General features: G+C 42.8%; 1 protein-coding gene across 1 annotated transcript in view; it reads left to right on the top strand.

Annotated features, from left to right (window-relative positions):
* Positions 1-19,857, top strand: part of rhbdl1 (rhomboid, veinlet-like 1 (Drosophila)) — a 47,787-nt gene that overhangs the window by 648 nt on the left and 27,282 nt on the right. Inside the window, exon 2 of the mRNA XM_017418367.3 lies at positions 9,952-10,110. Coding sequence (XP_017273856.1) covers positions 9,952-10,110 — 159 coding nt within the window. The remainder of the gene's footprint in view (positions 1-9,951; positions 10,111-19,857) is intronic.

Below are 19,857 nucleotides of genomic sequence, written 5' to 3'. Positions count from 1 at the left end.
GTGGGTGGGGGGTGGGGGGATGAGGAATGGGACAACGTGATGGATGTGGAGCCCCCAGAACACGAGGTCAGGCCAGCAGGAGGGCGAGCATCATGTCAGGATGGTTTGGAATTGATAGTGTCCGTGTGAATGCAGAGACCAATTGAATGTGTGGATGCAAAGATGGATCGACTGCAGTGTTTTTCCAGTGAAGAATAAAATGATTGGTCAATTTTTGCTGCTGCATCAACATTTGAAACAATCGGTCCGCGTGAATGGGCGCTATTCTCATTTTACTGTCACAAAAACCAAAGGTTAAAGGATTAGAACGTTTTTTTTTTTTTTAATTATTTTAAGGTTGTAGCCATTGATCAGTTCTTTAAAGTGCAGATGTGTGTCTGAATGTTGTTTCAGTGTTTGTTTTCCTGTTCTTTGATTTTTTTTTGTTTGTTTGTTTGTCGTTTCAATCTAACTACTTCTGCATACTTTGCTATTTTATCCGTTCATATTTCAAAATGTTCAGCTCATTCTGTGTGTCTTGTTGGTGTAACTATTATACTTTTCAAAATATTTAACATGATGTAACATTAAATTCCCCATAGAAATACATTGAAATCTCTTTAATTCCATCCTAAACATTTTCCTTTAACATCTACTTTAGCACATCTGCTTTTTTATTTTTGTCTTTTTATTCTGCCTTTAGGCTTTAGATAGCCTTTGATTACCATTCTGCTACTTTTAACTTTCACCTTACAGCTACTGTTTTACTCCTTTTTGTAGCTTTTCACTATCCTTTTGCTGCTTTTAGCGTTTAGCTAATCTTTCATTGCTTTTAGCTACCCTCTTGCTACTTTTAGCTTCTAGCTACCATTTTGCTGCCTTTAGCATTTAGCTAGCCTTTTGCCACATTTAGATCTCAGCTAGGGTTTTAGCTTTTTCAATTTATTTCAGCTTCTTCAGCATTTTTCAGAGAAGCCATTCAGCCTTCACCCTCCTTCTTCACAGAAAATACAATTTCTTTACTTTTTTGTTTGTTTTTCCTTTTTAAATAAAACTGTTTGTTTTTTTCATCCATGTTGCTGAGGAGGTTTACAAAAACCACATTCAGGCTGGTGAAAAATGTTGGCCTTGACATCTGGTTTCATGAAGCCCTCCAGCCAAAACTACCGTTTTTACTCTCCAGACAAATTTAGCTTTTGGTCTGCCATGTCCAGATTTAACAAACCATAATGGGATGAGGGGAGAACCAAAGAGCATGTTTATATTTGGGCTAGAGCGTCTGGAAAACAGAAGTTATTTTTTGCGTGTGTGTGTGTGTGTGAGCTGCAGATCTGTAAGAATTGATGCTTCTTGTTTAACTCCTGGTTTCGATGATGAACGGGCCTGTTGGGGTTTGGGGCTGATTGGCAGATTGATTAGGCAATCATTTTGTCCAGGAGGGAGAAATTGATTGTCTGGCTGCAGGCTGTGGGGCGGCGGGGGGGTGGGGGGTTTCAAGTGGCCCGTCAGCAACACACTGAACACAGCCGAGGGACTGTGGGTGGATGTGTGTGCGTGTGATCATGTTCACAGCTGCCCAGATTATGGTTGCACTTTTGAGACATTTTTCCCTCTTTAGTTTGAAACCTTCAGCAGCTTCTATAGGAAACATGGCCTCATCATTAGATATGCAGAAAAGATGGGACCAGAGAGGCTGACTCATCTGTGTCGATATCAGTTTTCATGTTCGGCTGGAGATGGAGTCAATGTTTCCACGTTGTAAACAGCTACTTGTGTTATTGATCGCAGGCTTTTATTTTGCTTATGTCAGTATATTCACGCAGACGGTTCGCAAAGACACAGTCGAGCAGGCCACAGTCGTATTAAGCTCAGGTCTGGACCGAATCAATTACTCCGGCTGATGGCAGGCTTTTCTCTGGGTTTCGGACTCCATGTGGTTTGGCCTTTGGTTTAGAAAAGGTCTCTCTAATTGGGCCGAGTGCGAAGAATTGTGCAGAAAGGTTTTGGGCTCTGAACAAAATCTGGTGTGTGCCTAAACACTGGCCTTTGTCTTGTCTTATTGCAGCTGCGACCTGCAGATTTGTCCCGTCACAATTACTGAAGGCGTTCCACAACAACCCCAGTCTCATCAGTTTTACAGCACTTGGAGGTCAAGTGATTTAGCCAAGTGTTGTTTTTATTCAGAGAGAACTGTTACACCGTCACCGTTTAATTAAAGATAATCTGAGGTTCTAAATTTGCAATCTTGTGCTTATTTAAGGCTTGTATTTCCTTAAATCAAAGGTTATTAAGAGTGCCAATTCACCCTTATTAGTGTTTCTTTAAATAGTTTCATCCTGTACCTCATCACACATATTTGAATTAAAACGTGCAAATTCTACAGGAAAGTGTGCGTTTCATTTGGGAATATTGTGTTATCACCTTTGGAAGTGATACATTGTACAACGGAGGCAAAATTTGAAAAGAAAAAAAAAAAAGACTTCCGAAAATAAAGCAACGAGGATCAATGGGATTTTGGCAAAACAGATGAGAATACCCAGCCTTCCTTGGAGCTCTACAGCTCGGGCAGACTTCACAGTAGAAACATCATTCAGAGTTTAAATGGGTCACAGAAAGTTGAACTTTACATGTCTGAACTGGTGCTTTAATATCTGCTACAATCTTAACACAATCGCAGTTCAAGTTTTAGGACTTTTGGAGATTTTTCGACAGAATCTTCAACTGACAGTTGATGTCGCCGACTTCTGAAACGTCTAAACGTTCCCAAACTTTTCTTATTCGCCCAACTTTTCTTTTTTAGTACATATGCAAATTATACATCAAAACGTAGGGATTTTTGTCGCCTTTCACCCAGTGCGTCTCTCCCTGCTATAGAGCGTACGGTTTGCTAGCAAATCCCCCCAAGAATAAAGAAACTGCACAGCCAAGCTTCCACAGACTTCAGTTATAGTTTAGCTCTTCGGAACTGGAAGTGAAGGGACATATCTCCTCCGTAACACTCTTCTGAAACACAACAATCCATAAGCGGGACCATCAGAGTCTTCTGCTGCTCACGATTCAAGAACTTTTAAGATCTGACACAGTTTTCCCACAGCGACTGTGTGAGAATTAATATTCAGTCTGTTTTGGTCTACCTCTCATTAACTTGGCAGTCAGGGAGCAACAGACACGGGTGTGTGGTTACCACGGTGACCTTAATGAGCCACTGTCAGCAGCTTTAACATTTGTTTTGATTTTGGTTCTCTCTACACTTCTTATACAGTTTATATATCAAAATGTAGACTTTTTATCTTAGATTATTACGAAGTTACGTTGGACTTCTGGGCAGCAGCTGGATTGGCACCCATAGTCATTGATTTAATGTTATTGTCGTATTTCAAGGGGACATTTTCACTTTACACGACAGTTAACCCGTTTAGATCTGATGCAACATATGCATAAAACCAAGTTTGTGTAGGAGTGCCTCCTGGATTCAGTTTGAGGTGCTTTTTGGGTGGAAAAAAAACGACTCCAAGGCTACTTTTCTTCCTGAACTTATTAAAATCTCTTTACTTTCACGGCATGGCCGTCTTGCCCGATCAAAACGTCAGTGACACACAAGCCTTCAGCAGGGGGTCAAACAGATCAGTAAGCCTCAACTCCTTTCCACCAATACAAGGACTGGAATCCCCACTTTTTTCAAATCGTTTCTGTGTCAGTGTTGGGTGTCGTCTCAAACAGAGCTCTGTTTATCTGTCTGCCGTTCAGGTGTTTGACTTTCTGCTGCCCGACCTCGATATAAATTCCTTCTATTTGGTTTCAGACTCTTTTTTTTTTTTCTGATCGCAGGCTTTAGGCCTCACGCGTCACGTCAACATTTTAAAGACGCGTAAACAACAGTTGTTGCCGCCGCGTCCTCGAAGACAGCAAAATGAAAGCCTTTGGAAGGACAGTTTGACAGATCCAGCGAAACCCCTGCAGGTTCTGCGAGTCTACAGATCAAAGATTTATCTCCGTTTTAGACGAAGCGAACAAGCGAACGGGACTGAGGTGTTCCCGCGCTTTAAAAACAATTATTTCTGACGCCTTGCGACTTACTGAGCTTTTAAGAATCAGGACCGGACATTTCCTCCATACATCAGCACTGCTGGTGGGAGGGAAAACGTGGCCTGAGGCTGTCAGAGCAAACCAGATGAAAACGCTGAAAAGGAAGGGAGAAATGAAACGCAACAGCAGCAACATGACTGACTTTATTAGTGTTTCTCTGAAGTGTTGCTGTGCTGAGCTCAGGGTATTTCTGGTGAGGCAGCCTCGCCGTGCCACTGATAAGGCACCTTGACGGTCGCCGCCTCTACTGTTTGCTATTATTAGTAGAGGAATATCTTTCACTTCTTATCTGACTTATTTATATCCATTCTTGGGGTGTCTGAGTGCTTTCTGACATATTCATGTCAAGTAGAGAGAATAGGGCTGTTATGTGCTCCTCTCTCTTTTAATCTCCTTGCTTTATGGGTGTTTATATGGCGTTTAGTGTAGTTATATAGTGGTTTATATGAAGGAATGTTCCTCAGATGTGTCTCCTGGGTTGTGTTAGTTTGCAGCGGAGGAGTGATTTGGATCTTTGGGCTTTCGCATCAGTCGTCTGAATCTGCTAATAGTAACAGAGCGGCGGAGCACACGGTGTGATAATTACAGCATCAGTGGTCGTGTTGTCAGTGCGTCCTGAGGGCAGCAGAGACGACGCGCAGGGTTTTTCTTCTTTTTTTTTTTTTTTTACCTGATTCAGGTATTTTCTGTTCTGTAAATGCCACCGCGGACACACAGCTTAGCGTTCCTGTCCACGGTAAAGTGCTGTGTGGTTTTCGGCTTGGCGCATTAGTGTTAGTGCTGTCCTAAAAAAAAAAGTGGCTCCTTATTGGAAATTGAGTTTAAGCTGTGAGTGGAATCTTACTGGATTTGTGTCAAAGTCCAAATTTCTAGGCAAAATAAAAGCACACTTTTAGCCTGAGGTGAACCCAATGCACTGTCTTGTGCATCTTCTCATCGTTAACCTGATTACGTGAATCAAACAGAGCTTGGAAAGCCTGTAGTTCTTTGAAGGAATGCATATCACCCGCCACCTTTCACCACAGCTTTCAGCCGAGGGTCATCTTCAGAAATGACGGACTTGTATATATCAGAGGATGTGTTGTGAACGACTCTCAGCTACCACCACACCAGATCTTAGCTCAATATCTGTCAAACTGATTGAGATGTAGCCATTTTTGTGTAGGCTAAGGCAGCCATCTTGAATTGGAATGACTCCAAAAGTAAACGAGCTGTAGATGTACGTCCGGTGATTACTTTCTGAAAGTTTACATTTTGACTACATTTTGAGCAATCTGTTAGCTTAACTTGGAGTCTGTGTTGGAGATCAGTCTCGGCTACTACCACTCCAAATCTTAGCTCAATATCTGTACAACAGTCTGAGTTGTAGTCATTTTTGTGTTGGCTATAGTCAATTAGTTGCGGTAGCCATCTTTAATTGGACTGAGTCCCAAACCTAATCAGTTGTAGATGTATGTAGTATGATTTCAGTAAAATTTGTCCTGTGGGTCACATGTTATTTTGCTAACAGACAGACACAGACACTAACAGTAATGCCTGCCTTTTTAGCAGCGTACAACAAACCTACCTCTGCTTTTTCAATTTTGTGTTTTATAAACTACATCCTCATATAAAAAAGTTACAACTCTTATCTTTAATGCAGTCAGCAAATACAGAAAACATCCACTTCAGCTTTTTATGACCTTATTTGGTTTCATCAATAGTAAGAACACTGAAAGATCCTCACATCTTAAAGCTAGTTCTGATTAAACACTCTTTACCTCGAAGGCCTCGGTTTTGCTGACGTGTGAAACTTTCAGTGTTTTTAGTATTTACTCCCTCAAGTTGTATATTTTTTATGATTGTTTTGTCCCTTTAGCTTCAGGGGTCAGATGGATTTTGTTTGGTTGCATATGTTAAAATTCCAATCTTATCACCCGCCACTGAAGGCCAAGCGGTGATAATGTTTTTGCCTGTATCTGCATGTCTGGTGCTTTCATCTTCATCTTGTCGTCCATTTTGGCTGGAAGTGCCTTTTTTTTGCCCAGCTGAAACACGTTCCCACAGCTGTGGTCAAAGGTGCTGTCCTTACAGTAACAAAACGTCCCAGAATCACCTTTGCTTCCTTCTTCCTCCTGTGCGCGTTATCGCCCGCCCATCTCTGTCCACTTCCTCTACGTCAGCTCCTTTCACAACGTCCCACCGCGCCCCACCATCAAAAACACCCGGCCTCATCATTGCGCCGATCTCCTGCACTTGGACTCGATCCACGAATCTGTCTTCTACAGCTGCTTGGAGCCGTTTCTTGTCTTTTCCTTTGCCTCTGGAATACCAATATGTCAGGGCGGGGGAATGGGGGAAATGTAAGAGGAGTAGGAGGAGGAGTGGAGGGGGGCACACAGGCGACTGGTAACCACGGTAACGCAGGCGGCTTGTCAAAGTGTCGCCTTCACCCAGTGTTGGATTGCTTCAATAAATGCTCCCCTTTCGGGGCTTTTTTCTTCTTTGAATCCTTATCTGTTTTTATCCTTCCCTCTTCGTGCACATCAGTGTCCAAAAAGAGAAAGGAAAAAAAAAAGGCTTCTCTTGCCAAGCCTCGTTCATCTCTATGTTTCTCATCTTGGTAATTGATAACCCTAATTGGCTACAAGGAGCAATCCTTCACCTCCTTGTTTCCTCGGCAGACGATGTCCCCTGTGTGACTTTCTTCCCGAATAAGGTCAGACCATGAAGGCAATATTATCTGAGCAGTGTGACAGCTCAGCATCAACACTAAAATGTGTGTGTGTGTGTGCGTGTGTGAGCGAGCTGTGGCTGACATATGGAGGCTGACAGTAATCAGACGTCCCCAGCGTGGCTCTCTGTCCGCCCCCCCCTCCCCGCCTCACTCTGTCAGGCCGGGCTAAGCCAGGAGCACATTACAGTCTGATCTATCTCTCCTCTGTGGTGAAGGCGAGTGGCGGCAGAGGCAGAGCGCCGGAGTGTGTCCCAGTCCGCTTCTAAGGCCGAGGAGAGACTGTCGGTCCTTTAAAGTTTCATGTCCTTCCTCTCACTCTGACTGCTCCCTCTTCTCTTTAACGTCACCGTTTTTCATTTCCTTCTTCTTCCCCCATTTTTTTTTTTTTTTTTTTTTTTTTTAGATCTGCATCAACAACAGATTAACTTTTGGAGTCAACTCCATTTAAGATGACTTCCACAGCTAAAATAAAATACACAAAAATGACTCTAACCTAGTCATTTTAACAGATCTATTTAACATTTGGTGTGGTGATAGCTGAGAGTGATCACCGACATACGTTCTGAGCTCGAACAGACTGCATGAACTCTTTAAATGTTGCCATTAACTATTTGGACTCAACTCTGTCTGTCTGTTAGCAAATTATCTCATGAACCACTGGACAGATTTTAATGAAACCTTCCGGAAAAAAAACAATGGATGTACCTCTACAGCGAATTAACTTCTGGAGCTGACCCAATTTTAGATGGCCGCCACAGCCAACTAACTTTAAAATGGAAAAATGGCTATAACTCAATCAGATTTACAGATACTGTGTTAAATTTTGGTGTGGTAGGAGCTCAAAGTCATTCACAAAACATACTCAGAGAGCTCCACATTGTGCAAGATCTTGGCTTAAAACTGTGGCAGCAACCCTCTTTTTCTGTTAGCAAAATATCTCATGAACTACTTCATGGATTTTATTGAATTTTTCAGGAAATAATCATCTGATGTACATCTACAACTAATTAACTTTTGGAGTCAATTTGATTCAAGATGGCCGCCCAGCTAATCAACATTGTCCAACACAAAAATAGCTATAGCTCGGTCAGTTTTGTAGATATTGAGCTAAAATTTAAGGTGGTAGCAGCACATACTCTCACCATGACGCTAACATGAGAATGAGTCTCAAGAGCTGAAGGGCGATATGCATTCCCTCAAGGAATGCTAGGCCTTTCATATTTCTTTTTACTTTTGTGCTCTCTCTGCCCCCCTACGTTGCCCCCATGTTGTTCTGGTATATGCTACACATATCAAACACTGAGGATATAAAGCACCGTGTTGCTCGGTTCTCCTCAGGGAAAGAAAAAAAAACGACCATGTTTTAACAAATATCCATGAACCACGGAGTAAAGGGGATTATCTATAAATAGACATGGGCTTTTCTCCATTCCCGTCTTGGTTCATTTTCATCAAAAATACTCGGCTTTATGTGTATTCCAGGCTGTTTTAAGATGACATATAAATGTGACCCATCAGTAGTAGAAATTAATATGAAGGGTTTTGTCTGTTGCTTGATAACTGTCCTTCAGTTGAGAAGTTTTAGGGAAAGGACAGGACTCTACAGGAGTTTTAAAGCTCCATCATTTCTTTACATTTTGCTTCCGATGAGCCAGAATTTTGTAGGATTTTAGAGAGATCTTGATCAGTCGATCAGATTTTTTCTAACTTTATCTTTGTATTTTGTCTGCTTTATCTACAGTGAACCCGTTCAGACCAAGTCTGACTCCGGGTCTCACTCTGAGTCTGACTCCAGGTCTGAACTCCGTCCTTGAGCTTGAAGTTGCCGCAGAGACCGACCCGGTGCGGCAGGGTTTAATGCAGCTGGCGTAGCATCTTCGTCCAATCTAACGCTGGATGGGATTCTCCTCATGGACATGGAGGGTGGGTGGGGGTGGATGGGGGACAATGATCCGCCATGACTGACTACACCCTGACGCAACATCCGAAAGCCCGCTCCTCGCCTGGAGCAACGAGACGCCGCTGGTTTACTTTGCCCCCCCAAAAAACCTAATGAGGCCCTGTTTGCGTTCAGGAGCCGCTGAAATGAGAAGCAGCGATGACTCTTCCCATGTGGTCCCTTTTGTACTGCTTCACTTTGTCCTGCGGCACATTTTAACAAACACAGTAAGACGCACTGAGGGGAGCTGGCAGGAGAAATTAACGCTCCATTGAAGAGCTATTGAGTTGCATTTAGGAGGAGAAAGAAGGAAGGAAAATGGAGTAATAAGTGGAATAAGCTGCCACCTCAAATAAAGCATTATAGCACGAGCCAAGCTTAGATACATTCCCTGTACATTAGAAGCCTTTTTTTTTCCTAAACTAGTGGCTATTTTAGATGACTGCTCTGTCATTTTTATGACACTCTGCTTCTCAAATCAATTACGAGGAGTTGCACAGGCATCAGCAGTAATAAGCCACGTGTTTGCGAGCCTCGGTGCTGATTATAGAAGCCGAGCTGCGACTGTGACCAAGGACAGACTCACACAGCCGAGCGATGCATCACAGCGGAAACTAAGACAGAGAAGCTGCCTCATTTAATGCAAATGGATTTTTTTTCTCTCTCTCCCCCCCTTGTCTTTTGTGAATGCTTCCAACGTGAACAACAACCACCCCGCCTGACTGACTTATCTTTTAATTCTTTCCCAGCTATCATGAAGGAATCACAGCTTAATTAATACGTCTGAGCTCAGACTGGAAACTCTCGTTTGGCTGTACTTTTTACGACTGTTTAAACATCTCGAACGCCTTTTTGTCGTTTCTAACATTTCTAAGGCCTTTGCCTGTGTGTTCGTTTGTCTGTCTGTTAGCAAAATGTCTCACAAACCACTGGACAGATTTTAATGAAACTCTCGGAAAGTAATCATTGGATGGACGTCTACTACAGATTAACTTTTGGTGTCAGTTCAGTTTAAGGTTGCTGCCTCAGCTGATTAAACTAAGCAAACACAGAAATGGCAATAACTCTGCTAATTTTGTTTACTTTAATTTACTGAATCATTCGCCATAAACTGAAGCTTCATCTGTTCAGAGCTGCTTCTTTAAAAAGAAAGGACACAAAACTGCAGCTTTTATTTTGCAGTATTTTCTGTTTTTATGCAAGTTTTTTTTTTTCATTTCTTCCTTTCCAGCTGGACCCAGAGAACACCGGTTTCATCCCAGTGGAGAACTTCACCAGTCTGGTGGAGCACCATGAGCTGCAGCTGGACCCATCCAAGCTGGACATGTTGTTAGCTCTCGTACAGAGCAATGAAGAGGGCCAGGTGTGCTACCAGGAGCTCATCGAGCTGGTGAGTGGATACCGAGCGTCGCGCGCATACGACACGTAACCCTCCCCGACCCGCGCCGGGCCGGCTTACACACACACACACACACACACACACGTTGCGGCGTTTTGTTTGACTGCCGAAAGGTTACCGAATTGATTCAGGCAGAGGCACCAAGCGTTGCGGTGGCAAAACATTGACTGGATCATTTAGGCCCTGCAAAAGAAGGATCAATCCTTCCGGCGAGTGTGTCCGTAAATCCAGACACTTAACCTTAGGAGGGGTGGGCGGCGAGCACCGGAAAACGCCAGCGCCACACTCAGAGGGAAAAATGTAGCGCAAGCAAAAGGTTCTTTTTGTTTACTCTACTCCATGAAATTTCTGAGAGAAGTAATATACAAGCCCACTTCCAACAAAGTTGGGACATTTTGTAAAATGTATTTAAAATGCAAATCTCATCAACCCGTGTTTTTTCAGAGTGGAACACAGTAAACGTATCGAATGTTTCAATTAAGAAATTGTACCATTTTTAGGGAAAATAAGGTATTTTTGAATTTGATGGCAGCAGCAGATCTCAAAAACAGTGGGACAGGTCCATGTGTCCCACTCTGAAGCATCTCCTCTTCTTCTAACTCTTTAGTCTGTAAACGTTTAGGACTGAGGAGAGCAGCTGCTGGAGGTTTTGGAGGGAAAGTTGTCCCATTCTGGGCTGATGGAGGATAATATCTGTTGTACAGTCTTGGGTCTTTGCAGGATTTTTCATTTCATGATGCACCAAATGTTTTCTATGTTGAAAGATCTTGACCGCAGGCAGGACTCCTCTAAGAAGCCATCTTGTTGCAAGGGATGCAGCCGGAGGTTTAACATCGTCTTGCTGAAATATGCAAGGTCTTCCCTAAAAATTATGCTATCTGGAAGGAAGCACATGTTCTAAAATCTGCAGAGACTTTTCTGCATTGATGGTGTCTTTCCAGATGTGTACACTGCCCATGCTAGAAACACTAATGCACCCCCATACCATCAGAGAGGCAGGACTGTGTGCTGATAACAGGCTGGATGGTCCCTCTCCTCTTTGGTACAAAGGACACGATGTCTGTGATTTTTCATCTGAGGAACATTATCTTTCAAAATATTTCTGCTTTTTAGACACAGTTTTTCAGACTGGTGAACCTCTGCCCATCTTTACTTCTGATACTTCTCTAAAACGCCCTTTTTTTACCCAGCCCCCTGCCTGACCTGTTGCCAGCTGACCTAATTAGTTTCAAAATGCTCCTCTAGCTGTGTTTTTATTTGTACCACTCACTTTTTGAGACATGTTGCTGCCATCAAATTCAACATTACCCCAATTTTCCTTAAAATGATACAGTTTGTTAGTTTAAACATTTCATATGCTCCATTGTGAATAAAATATAGGTTTATGAGATTTGCAAATCATTGCTTCCTGTTTTACAAAACGCCCATTTTTCTCTGAATTTGGGTTGTAGATAGTGTGCCTGCATTGTGTACACTTACCGTTGTGTCATATTGGCTACAGATGTCTTGGTTTGGATGCAACATTTGGCTTCTTAGTTGTTGTTTTTTTTAATTCTGTGCCTCTTTCATGCACTTTCTGCATCTTCGCCCATCTGTGTTTACCATTATGCTCCCATTAGAAATTCATGTAGAGATTTACATGTGAAATGCCGATTCTCTCTGAGCACCTGCCTTTTGCTCCCGGCACCATACGAGATTAAACACCGCGACTCGCTCAGCGCAGAGCAGTTCTTTGGCATGTTTTCACTTCTTTACGCTCATTTCTCCTCCTTTTGCATTTTCTCTTTACATATATATATATATATATATTCTTTCTCATGTTTTGTCTCTTTATGTTTTGCTGCTTGCTGTTTCTAATGATGGCAACAAGAAGCCACTCGATTTGCAGCTTGTCCCATTTCCGAAGCCTGAGCCGCTGCAGAGGTGTAACATATAGAGGGGCTGTTCAACCACGCTCTTTAGAAAACCAGAGCTACCTTCCTTTTTGATCCGTCTCATGTCTTATCTCAAGCCACGCAACATCGCATGCTTCTATTTTAAACCCACGTCTCGTTCCCTTCCCTTTTGGCTTCACTTCTATCAATATCAGGAAGACAGTTTTAAAATTGCTCATCAGCCAAAATGTAAATTGCCTTCGATTAGCACAGTGTTGGTAATAGCAGGCAGTAATCTGAGGTAATTTCGGAATGCATGGGCTGATATTGACCCCCCTGGACTGACTGACTTTTAAAGATTTATCAGATTGGAACACGTGAAAGCATCAAAAAGGAAAAAAAAAAAGACACGTGCCGCTCTGCACACGCATAGAATTTGCATATATACAAACACTTTCAAGAGGTTTATAAGTAATTAAAGCTGCTGCCACCCGCTTCCCCAAAGTGCGTCGCAGTACCCTCATCTCCCCGATTCACACAGACGGTTTCAAACGCAAACAGGCTCTCATTCATGCACATGAGCGCCGCCGGAGCACACATTTGCTGAGTAATTTAGAGGATATTCAAATGTTGATGTGAATCCGGCCCTCTGTCGCGCAGCGTGCGACGTGCGAGCTCTGCAGGGCTCTCTCCACTGGAACGGAAAAGTCGGAGCACGACTTCTATCGCCGCTCCCATCTTCCTTCACCTTTCTGACTTCTGTCAGTTTTCTGGGGTTTATTTTAGTTTGTGTTTTCCACTCCCTAAAAAATGTATTTGTTGCCTGTAGTTCAGTTCCATAAAAAAAATGGTAAAGCGATAGTTCAGATCTTCTGAAGCTGTGTTAAAATAACTCCAAGCTGTAACATTTCAGAGCAAGTCATGTAAACGGCATTTTCTAAACCTTCGCGTTGCTGTTAGCTTGATGTGACACAGTTTGGTGTTTACATGGACTTTTATGTCTGTTTGCATGCACAAATAGTGGCAGTGGCAGGTAGTTGTAGCACTTCCACTGCAGCCTGGTTCACTTCCAGCAGAAATATCATAATATTTCAGCCGGAATAACTGGAATGCTAAACTAACAGTAATGTAGATGTTTCTGAATTGATCTTGGCCCTCCTTTTCACTAGCCGTTAGCTTGTCAGGCTGGTCAGAATTAAATTCGTTAGCCATTTGGCTAATGGCTAGCCAAATGAGGGCATGTTGTTTGTTATTTTCTATTCCTGTAAAACACGTCTTCCTCCAAAGCAACATACCTGTGTGAAAGAACGCTACACTAGCTAACATTGAACCTCTACACCTTTGCACAGTTTGTTTGGTTTGTTGGTGTTTTCTCAACCAAACAGCGTCCATGTTGCTAATAGAGATGAGATTTATGGCTCTTTGAAGGGATCCAGACCTCGCAGATTCGTTACATTTAAAGAGCCATTCAAATGAGTCAAGTCTTTTGAACAGTTCGTCACATGGTACTGCCAGTGACATAGAAAAGAGCCGTTCAAAAGGCTCGGATGGTTCACGAACGCCACATCTCCAGTTGCTACTAAAATAGGCCGCGTGTATGCCGATGGTGATGAGGCTGTAAATGTATCAGTCTGCCTGTTCAGCACCTCCAGTCAGTCAGCTCCTGGTGGACTGATCCATTCAGCAGCTCCACCTATGCTCCACACATACTTTTGCGTAGTAATGTGAGCGTTGTATTGTTGAGAACAACAAGCTAAACATTGTCATATAGAGGTTTGTTATTAGCCAATGTAGCGTTCTTTTCCCGAGGGGAAAGACTTCTGCCCTTTTCTCCACCCTCCGTGCTCTCTGACTGATGTCACGACTGATAAGGCGCTAACCGTAGCAACTATTTGACAGAACATCCCTTCAAAAATGACCTGACTGTCTCTTTAAAACTGAAATAATGGTTGCAAAATTATAAAGAGGTTAGGGCAGGTGAAAATGAGTCCTCGTGTCTCAGTCAGGCTAGCTGTATAATTAAAGGGTAAATAAGGTCGGGAGAATAAATGCTTGCTGCTCGCTCTGTGTTTCCTGCAGTCGTGCATGGCGCCGTGAGGATGTGCTTCAGGCTTCACGTAACGGCGTGTCATCATCACAACAAACCGAACTGGTTGGAAAAACGCATCACAGGAGACAAAATTGGCTCCTGCAGATGTTGCATTCAGACCTGCTGAGCTAAAGTGCCCCCCCACCCCCTAGATTGAATACAACTATTAAGAGTCGTAAAATTATGATCACTCTGGTAAATATGATTTTGTACAAATCAGATGATTACGCCGCATCTGCTCCCTGTTTATCTGACAGGGTTTTTGGAAAAGATGACACGTTTGGATGCAAAAAGGTTAGTTCGGCCTTTACTTGTTAGCTGCTGTAACTGAAGATTAACACACACACACACACACATCATTAATACGGACACGGTGTTTGCATGTGCGCTCAGTCTGTGCATCTTCAGTGCCTTCAGCTCTCAAGCTGGTGGGATTTTTCTCAGCTGCGTCTAACAGGAGCATTCAACATTTGTCTTCGCTCCTGTTCGACATTCACTTGGCAACTTTTGCAGCCGCGAATCCACACTCTCTCTCTCTCTCTCTCTCTCTCTCTCTCTCTCTCTCTCTCTCTCTCTCTCTCTCTCTCGACCTCGGTGTGTGTAAGCGTGTTTGAATTGCGCCACGAGGCAACTCGCTCCTCCGAGCGTGTGCGTGCGCGCAGGAGCGAGAAGACCGCTTCGCACGTCGCTCACATTCAATCCGTCTTTCTCTCAGGGCAATCTCAGCTCGAGAATACTCAATCAGTTCAGCCAGAGGGGTAGAAGAGAGACACTAAAACCTCTCCCGGGAAACTGTGCATACACTCCACTCCTGAACCCCCCCCNCCCACACACACACACACACACACACACAGAGTCAGAAAGTATTGCTGTGTGTCGGACTAATAATCAGCACAACACAGATGCACAAATGTCTCCTACAGCAACACATTCTGTGACCCGTTCTTTACTGTGACCCGTTCTTTACTGGTGAAGAACAATATGCAGACATTTTGAAGCATCTGTTTCTAAACTGAAGGCTGGAATGGGTCATTTTCAGGTCTGACATATTCCCACGGGTGTGTTCCAGCTGTGTAATTGAGCAAGCCCGACTTTGTTTCTTTTTAAGTGGTAATTGTGCCTCATGTTCACAGGACCAAAATGTCTGCCGTGGTTTATTACCTGGTTTGAGGGTATGTTATTGCGATTATGATGTGGGATTTTCAGGCTGTTTGTTTGTTAGCAAAATATCTCGTGAATCACTAAACGGATTTTAGTGAAACTTTCAGAAAATAATCATTGGGTTGACATCTGCAACTGATTAAAGTTTGGAGTCCGTCTGGTTTAAAATGGCTGCATCAAAAAGGCAATCTTAACCAACACAAAAATGTCTGTAAGTCAGACATTTTTATGCATATTGAGCTATAACTTGGTGTGGTAGTAGCTGAGAGTCCTTCACAACATATACTTTGAGCACTAACTGATTGCTCAGGGTTTGTGTTTGAAACCTTGTCTTTAACTGTTGGAATCAACCATGTGTGTCTGTTAGCAAAATATCTCATGAACCACTGGGTGGATTTTAATGAAACTTTCAGAAACTGATCAATGGATGTATGTTTACCACTGATTAACTTCTGGAGTCAACCTAATTCAAAATGGCTGCTACAGCCAACTGATCTTAGGAAAAACAAAAATGGTTATAACTCAGCCAATTTTACAGATAAGTGGTTAAAATCTGGTGTGATAGAAGCTGAGCATCATCCCCAACACATACTTTAAACGCAACACTGTGCAACACCTAAAATTCGGGTAATAACTGTTGGTGTCAACCCTGTTTATCTGTTAGCAAAATATCTCATGAACCACTGGATGGATTTTAATGAAACTTTCAGAGAGTAATTATTGGATGTACATCTACAGCTGATTAACTTTTGAAGCCAGCCCTATTTAAGATGGCCGCTACAGCTAATCAACATTAGCCAACACAAAAATGGCTATAGCTTGGTGATTTTTACAGACATTGAGCTAAAATTTGGTGTGGTAGTAGATGAGAGTCATTCACAACACATACTCCAAACACTAAAAGATTGTGCAAAATCACAATACCCCATGAGATTAATTATGATATTATTTGACCAAAATGACTACAACTCCATCATTTCTCAGCATAAAATGGTCTTATTCAAAAACCTTGACTTGAAAGATGGCGGGCAATATTATTTTACTCTTTTGTTCAAACGCTTCACTCCCATTTTCCATTCCCACAAGACGTGCTGTAAAGCCAGAACGACGCATAAATCGAATGTTTTTAGGTCCGCTTCTGGAGCTTTCCAGTTCAGAACTTTTACCCGCAGTCCGTGGTAGAAGTCGTCGTTTAGTTGCTCGAAAGTGTGGCTCCCTCCAGGGACGGGGACGGGGGGGGGGGCATTACCTGCTGGCGTCACGTCCCGCACCGAACCTCCTCCCGTCAGGGCTTTCTGGTTCGACATGCCGAGGCACTTCAGCTAAGTGTCTGTAAGTGAAGGTTCCTTTTTCTGAGTTGGAGCGCAGCGATGATTAAACCATGAGGAAAGGTTGTGGCCACACACTGCTGAGGGGAAAAAAGAAGAAGAAGAAGAAGAAGGAGCAGACTCTCATTTTAAAAGGATTTGAGCAAGAAATAACCAAAGTATCTGGGTCAGGGCAGAATCAGCAAAGTTCTGATCCACAGTGATTTAGAGTCTGTTGTGAGAAAGAAAGTGAGGAAAAAAGATCACAAATTCACTTATATTTGGGAATGGTGACACTGTGAGACGGTGGCTCACTGAAGAATTTTAGCTGAAGCAATAGTTCAGCTCTTAGTTCCATGGAAATATTATGAGCAATGAATATCTTACCTGTTGTAGATAGCTCTTTGATTGGCCTCGGTTTTAAGAAACAGGTTGATAAGTTGACTATTAGGAGGCCAAGTCCGGTGGAGTTCTGTCGTCTAAATAATGATACCAGTGATCATGTTTTTGCCCGTGTCTGCGTGTGTTTTTGTCTGTGGCGTTAGCAAAATATTCAGAAACTAATCTAAACCAATTTACCGCTTTGAGTCAACCCAATTTAAGATGGCTGCAAAAACAGATAGAACTCAGTGTGTTCTACAGATATTGAGCTAAATATTGTAGTGGTAGTAGCCGAGCATCATCCCCATCACATACTCCGAGCGCTACTCATTGTGCGGGAGTTTTGCCTAAAACTTTAGTATAAACTGATGCACTCAACCTTGTCTTTCTGTTAGCAAAATATCTCATGAACCACTGGATGGATTTTATTGAAACTTTCAGAAGGTAATCATTGGATGTACATCTACAGCTCATTAACATTTGGAATCAAGTGAATTCAAGATGGCCGCCACAGCTAATGAACCTTAGCCAACACAAAAATGGCTATAAGTCAGTAAGATTTACAGATACTGAGTTCATTTTTGGTCTGGTAGTAGCTGTGATTCCTTCTCACGTATATAAGATTATCTTTTTTTTAAAACTCTGGCATGAAAGGTGGGAAGCCTTTTTTTCAAATACAAATACTGTCAGGAATATCATATTTCTGCCAAAATTACCATATATGCCCAACTGACAAGGGGGTAAAAGGTTATAAACTAACATTTTGAATTGATAAAAAAGGTTTAAGATTGCAACACCACTCAGACTAGCCGTTAGCTCATCAATCCAATCCGAATTAAACTTAATCAAGGAGCTATCCACCACAGGTATGATGTTAATTGTTCATATCCTTTCCACAGACCTCCACTCTGACATATTATTCTAAAATGTGGAGTTTTGTAATGTTGTTGTTGTTGCAGTAATTAATCCATTTTGCGCCAATGAAAAGCAGCAAAACCAGATTGTGCGGATTTTTATTTTTTTGAAAACTACAAAGCAGACTTTTAAATCAGCATGAGCTACTTTTTGGAGCTGGTTTTAATTATTTTTTAGCTGGAAGGTATTGACCAAGTGGTGTGCCTAATTAATCCATTAAGGAAAATCGACTGAAGCCTGGGGCGGTGTACAGTAGTGACCGTGCAGCTTCCTCTGACATTGCTGTTTGAATCACACACACACACACACACACACACACACACACACACACACACACACACACACACTGTTGTCAATTTGGCCCCGCTCAGGCTTCTCTAAAAAAGAATATATCTTTTTCTCAGTGCTTTGTAGCCTCGTCATTAACTCCCTGGCAGCTCCAACAGAAACATCCAAAGTTCCAGCTGATGTCACGTTCTTCAGCTCCTTCCTCCGTCGCTCCGGCCTGGAAGCTCTCTCCAGCTCTCGACTGCTCGCGCGCGCTCGCCGTCTCCCCGTCGTCGCTTCAAAAGGCCTCTTAAATGCTCCGTTTCGAGGCGGCGGCGGCCCCGCGCGTCGGAGAAGGTGAAGCGGAGTGACAGCTACGTGTCTTCAGGGAACAAATCCTCGCACGGGAGGGAGGGAGGGGAGAGGAGGGCTGCGAGACGAGGCAGCAGGTGTTGTCACCGAGCCTAAACTCAGAAGGAAAACAGATTTTTTTTTTTTTGCTTCTTTTAAAGGAGACTCAGTCATGTTGAGATGTTAGGATTAAGAGGTCTCACCTTCATCGTCCACGGGTGGCCTCTAGGATGCAATCATCCCTTTTAATTCTCCCTCCTCTTTCCCGCTGCATTTTTTTCCTCTCTTTCACTCCCTGCCTCAAGTGGAGCATAATTGCATTTTCCAGGACTGATTTCCATACTAAATATGCAGCCCTGCGTGTGCGGCAGAGCCAGCAGCTCAGCTCCACGTCGTTCTGGTTATCACAGCACAACAAGGCCTCACACCCCGAACTCTTCAACCATAATCGCCCCCAGTTAACCACTTCCTCTTCTCCTGACTCCAGAAAAACCTGTCTCTTAGCAAAATATCTCCTGAACAACTGGACCGATTTGAACGAAACTTCCAGGAAATAATCATTAGATGTGCATCTGCAGCTGTTCACCTTCTGGAGCCGACTCGGCTTAAGTTAGCCGCCATAGCTAACTGACCTTAGAGAGCACAAAAATGGGTAAAAATCTATTAATTTATCAGATTTTGGGCTAAAAATTGGTGCCGTTGTTGCCGAAGGCGGTTCACAACACGTACTCCAAGTGCTGCTCATTGTACAAGACATTTGCGTGAAAGAAATTGGCATTAACTGTCAGAGTTAACCCTGTTTGTCTGTTAGCAAAATATCTCATGAACTGCTGAAGAGATTTTAGTGAAACTTTCACAAAGTAACCTCTGGATGTACATGTACAACTGATTAACTCTTGGAGTGAGTTTTAAATTAAATTTCTCTCACAGCTATTTGAACTTAGCTAACACAAAAATGGCTATAACTCCGTCAGTTTTGCAGATATTGAGCTGAAATTTGCTGTGGTGGTAGCTGAGACTCATTCACAACACATCCTCTGAGCGTAACTTCAGCGCATGCTCGAGTATGTGAATATTGTTACTTTTAAAGATTGACCAAAACGACTGTAACTCTCATTTGTCAGCATACAGTAAGCTGAGCTTAGTGTAAAACTCGGATATGAAAGACGTCGAGGGACATGCATTCCTTCAAGGAATTTTACTTCATTGCTGCTTTCTTTTCTTAATTTAGAGATTTTTTTTTTTTTTCCTCAAGTGTATTTGGCTCATTAGCTTGTACAGATACTGACCCACTATTCCTTTCGCTCTGCCCCTTGCTGTGAGTCTACAGGCAGCAGGACCTGGCTAATGAATTAGAAATAGGGAGCTTTAAAGTCGGCGTGTGTGTGTGTGT

Source organism: Kryptolebias marmoratus, linkage group LG17, assembly GCF_001649575.2.
Source record: "Kryptolebias marmoratus isolate JLee-2015 linkage group LG17, ASM164957v2, whole genome shotgun sequence".
In the NCBI taxonomy this organism is placed as follows: domain Eukaryota; kingdom Metazoa; phylum Chordata; class Actinopteri; order Cyprinodontiformes; family Rivulidae; genus Kryptolebias; species Kryptolebias marmoratus.
The sequence above is the reverse complement of the archived record's forward strand: the minus strand, read 5'-3'. Positions and strand labels throughout refer to the sequence as shown.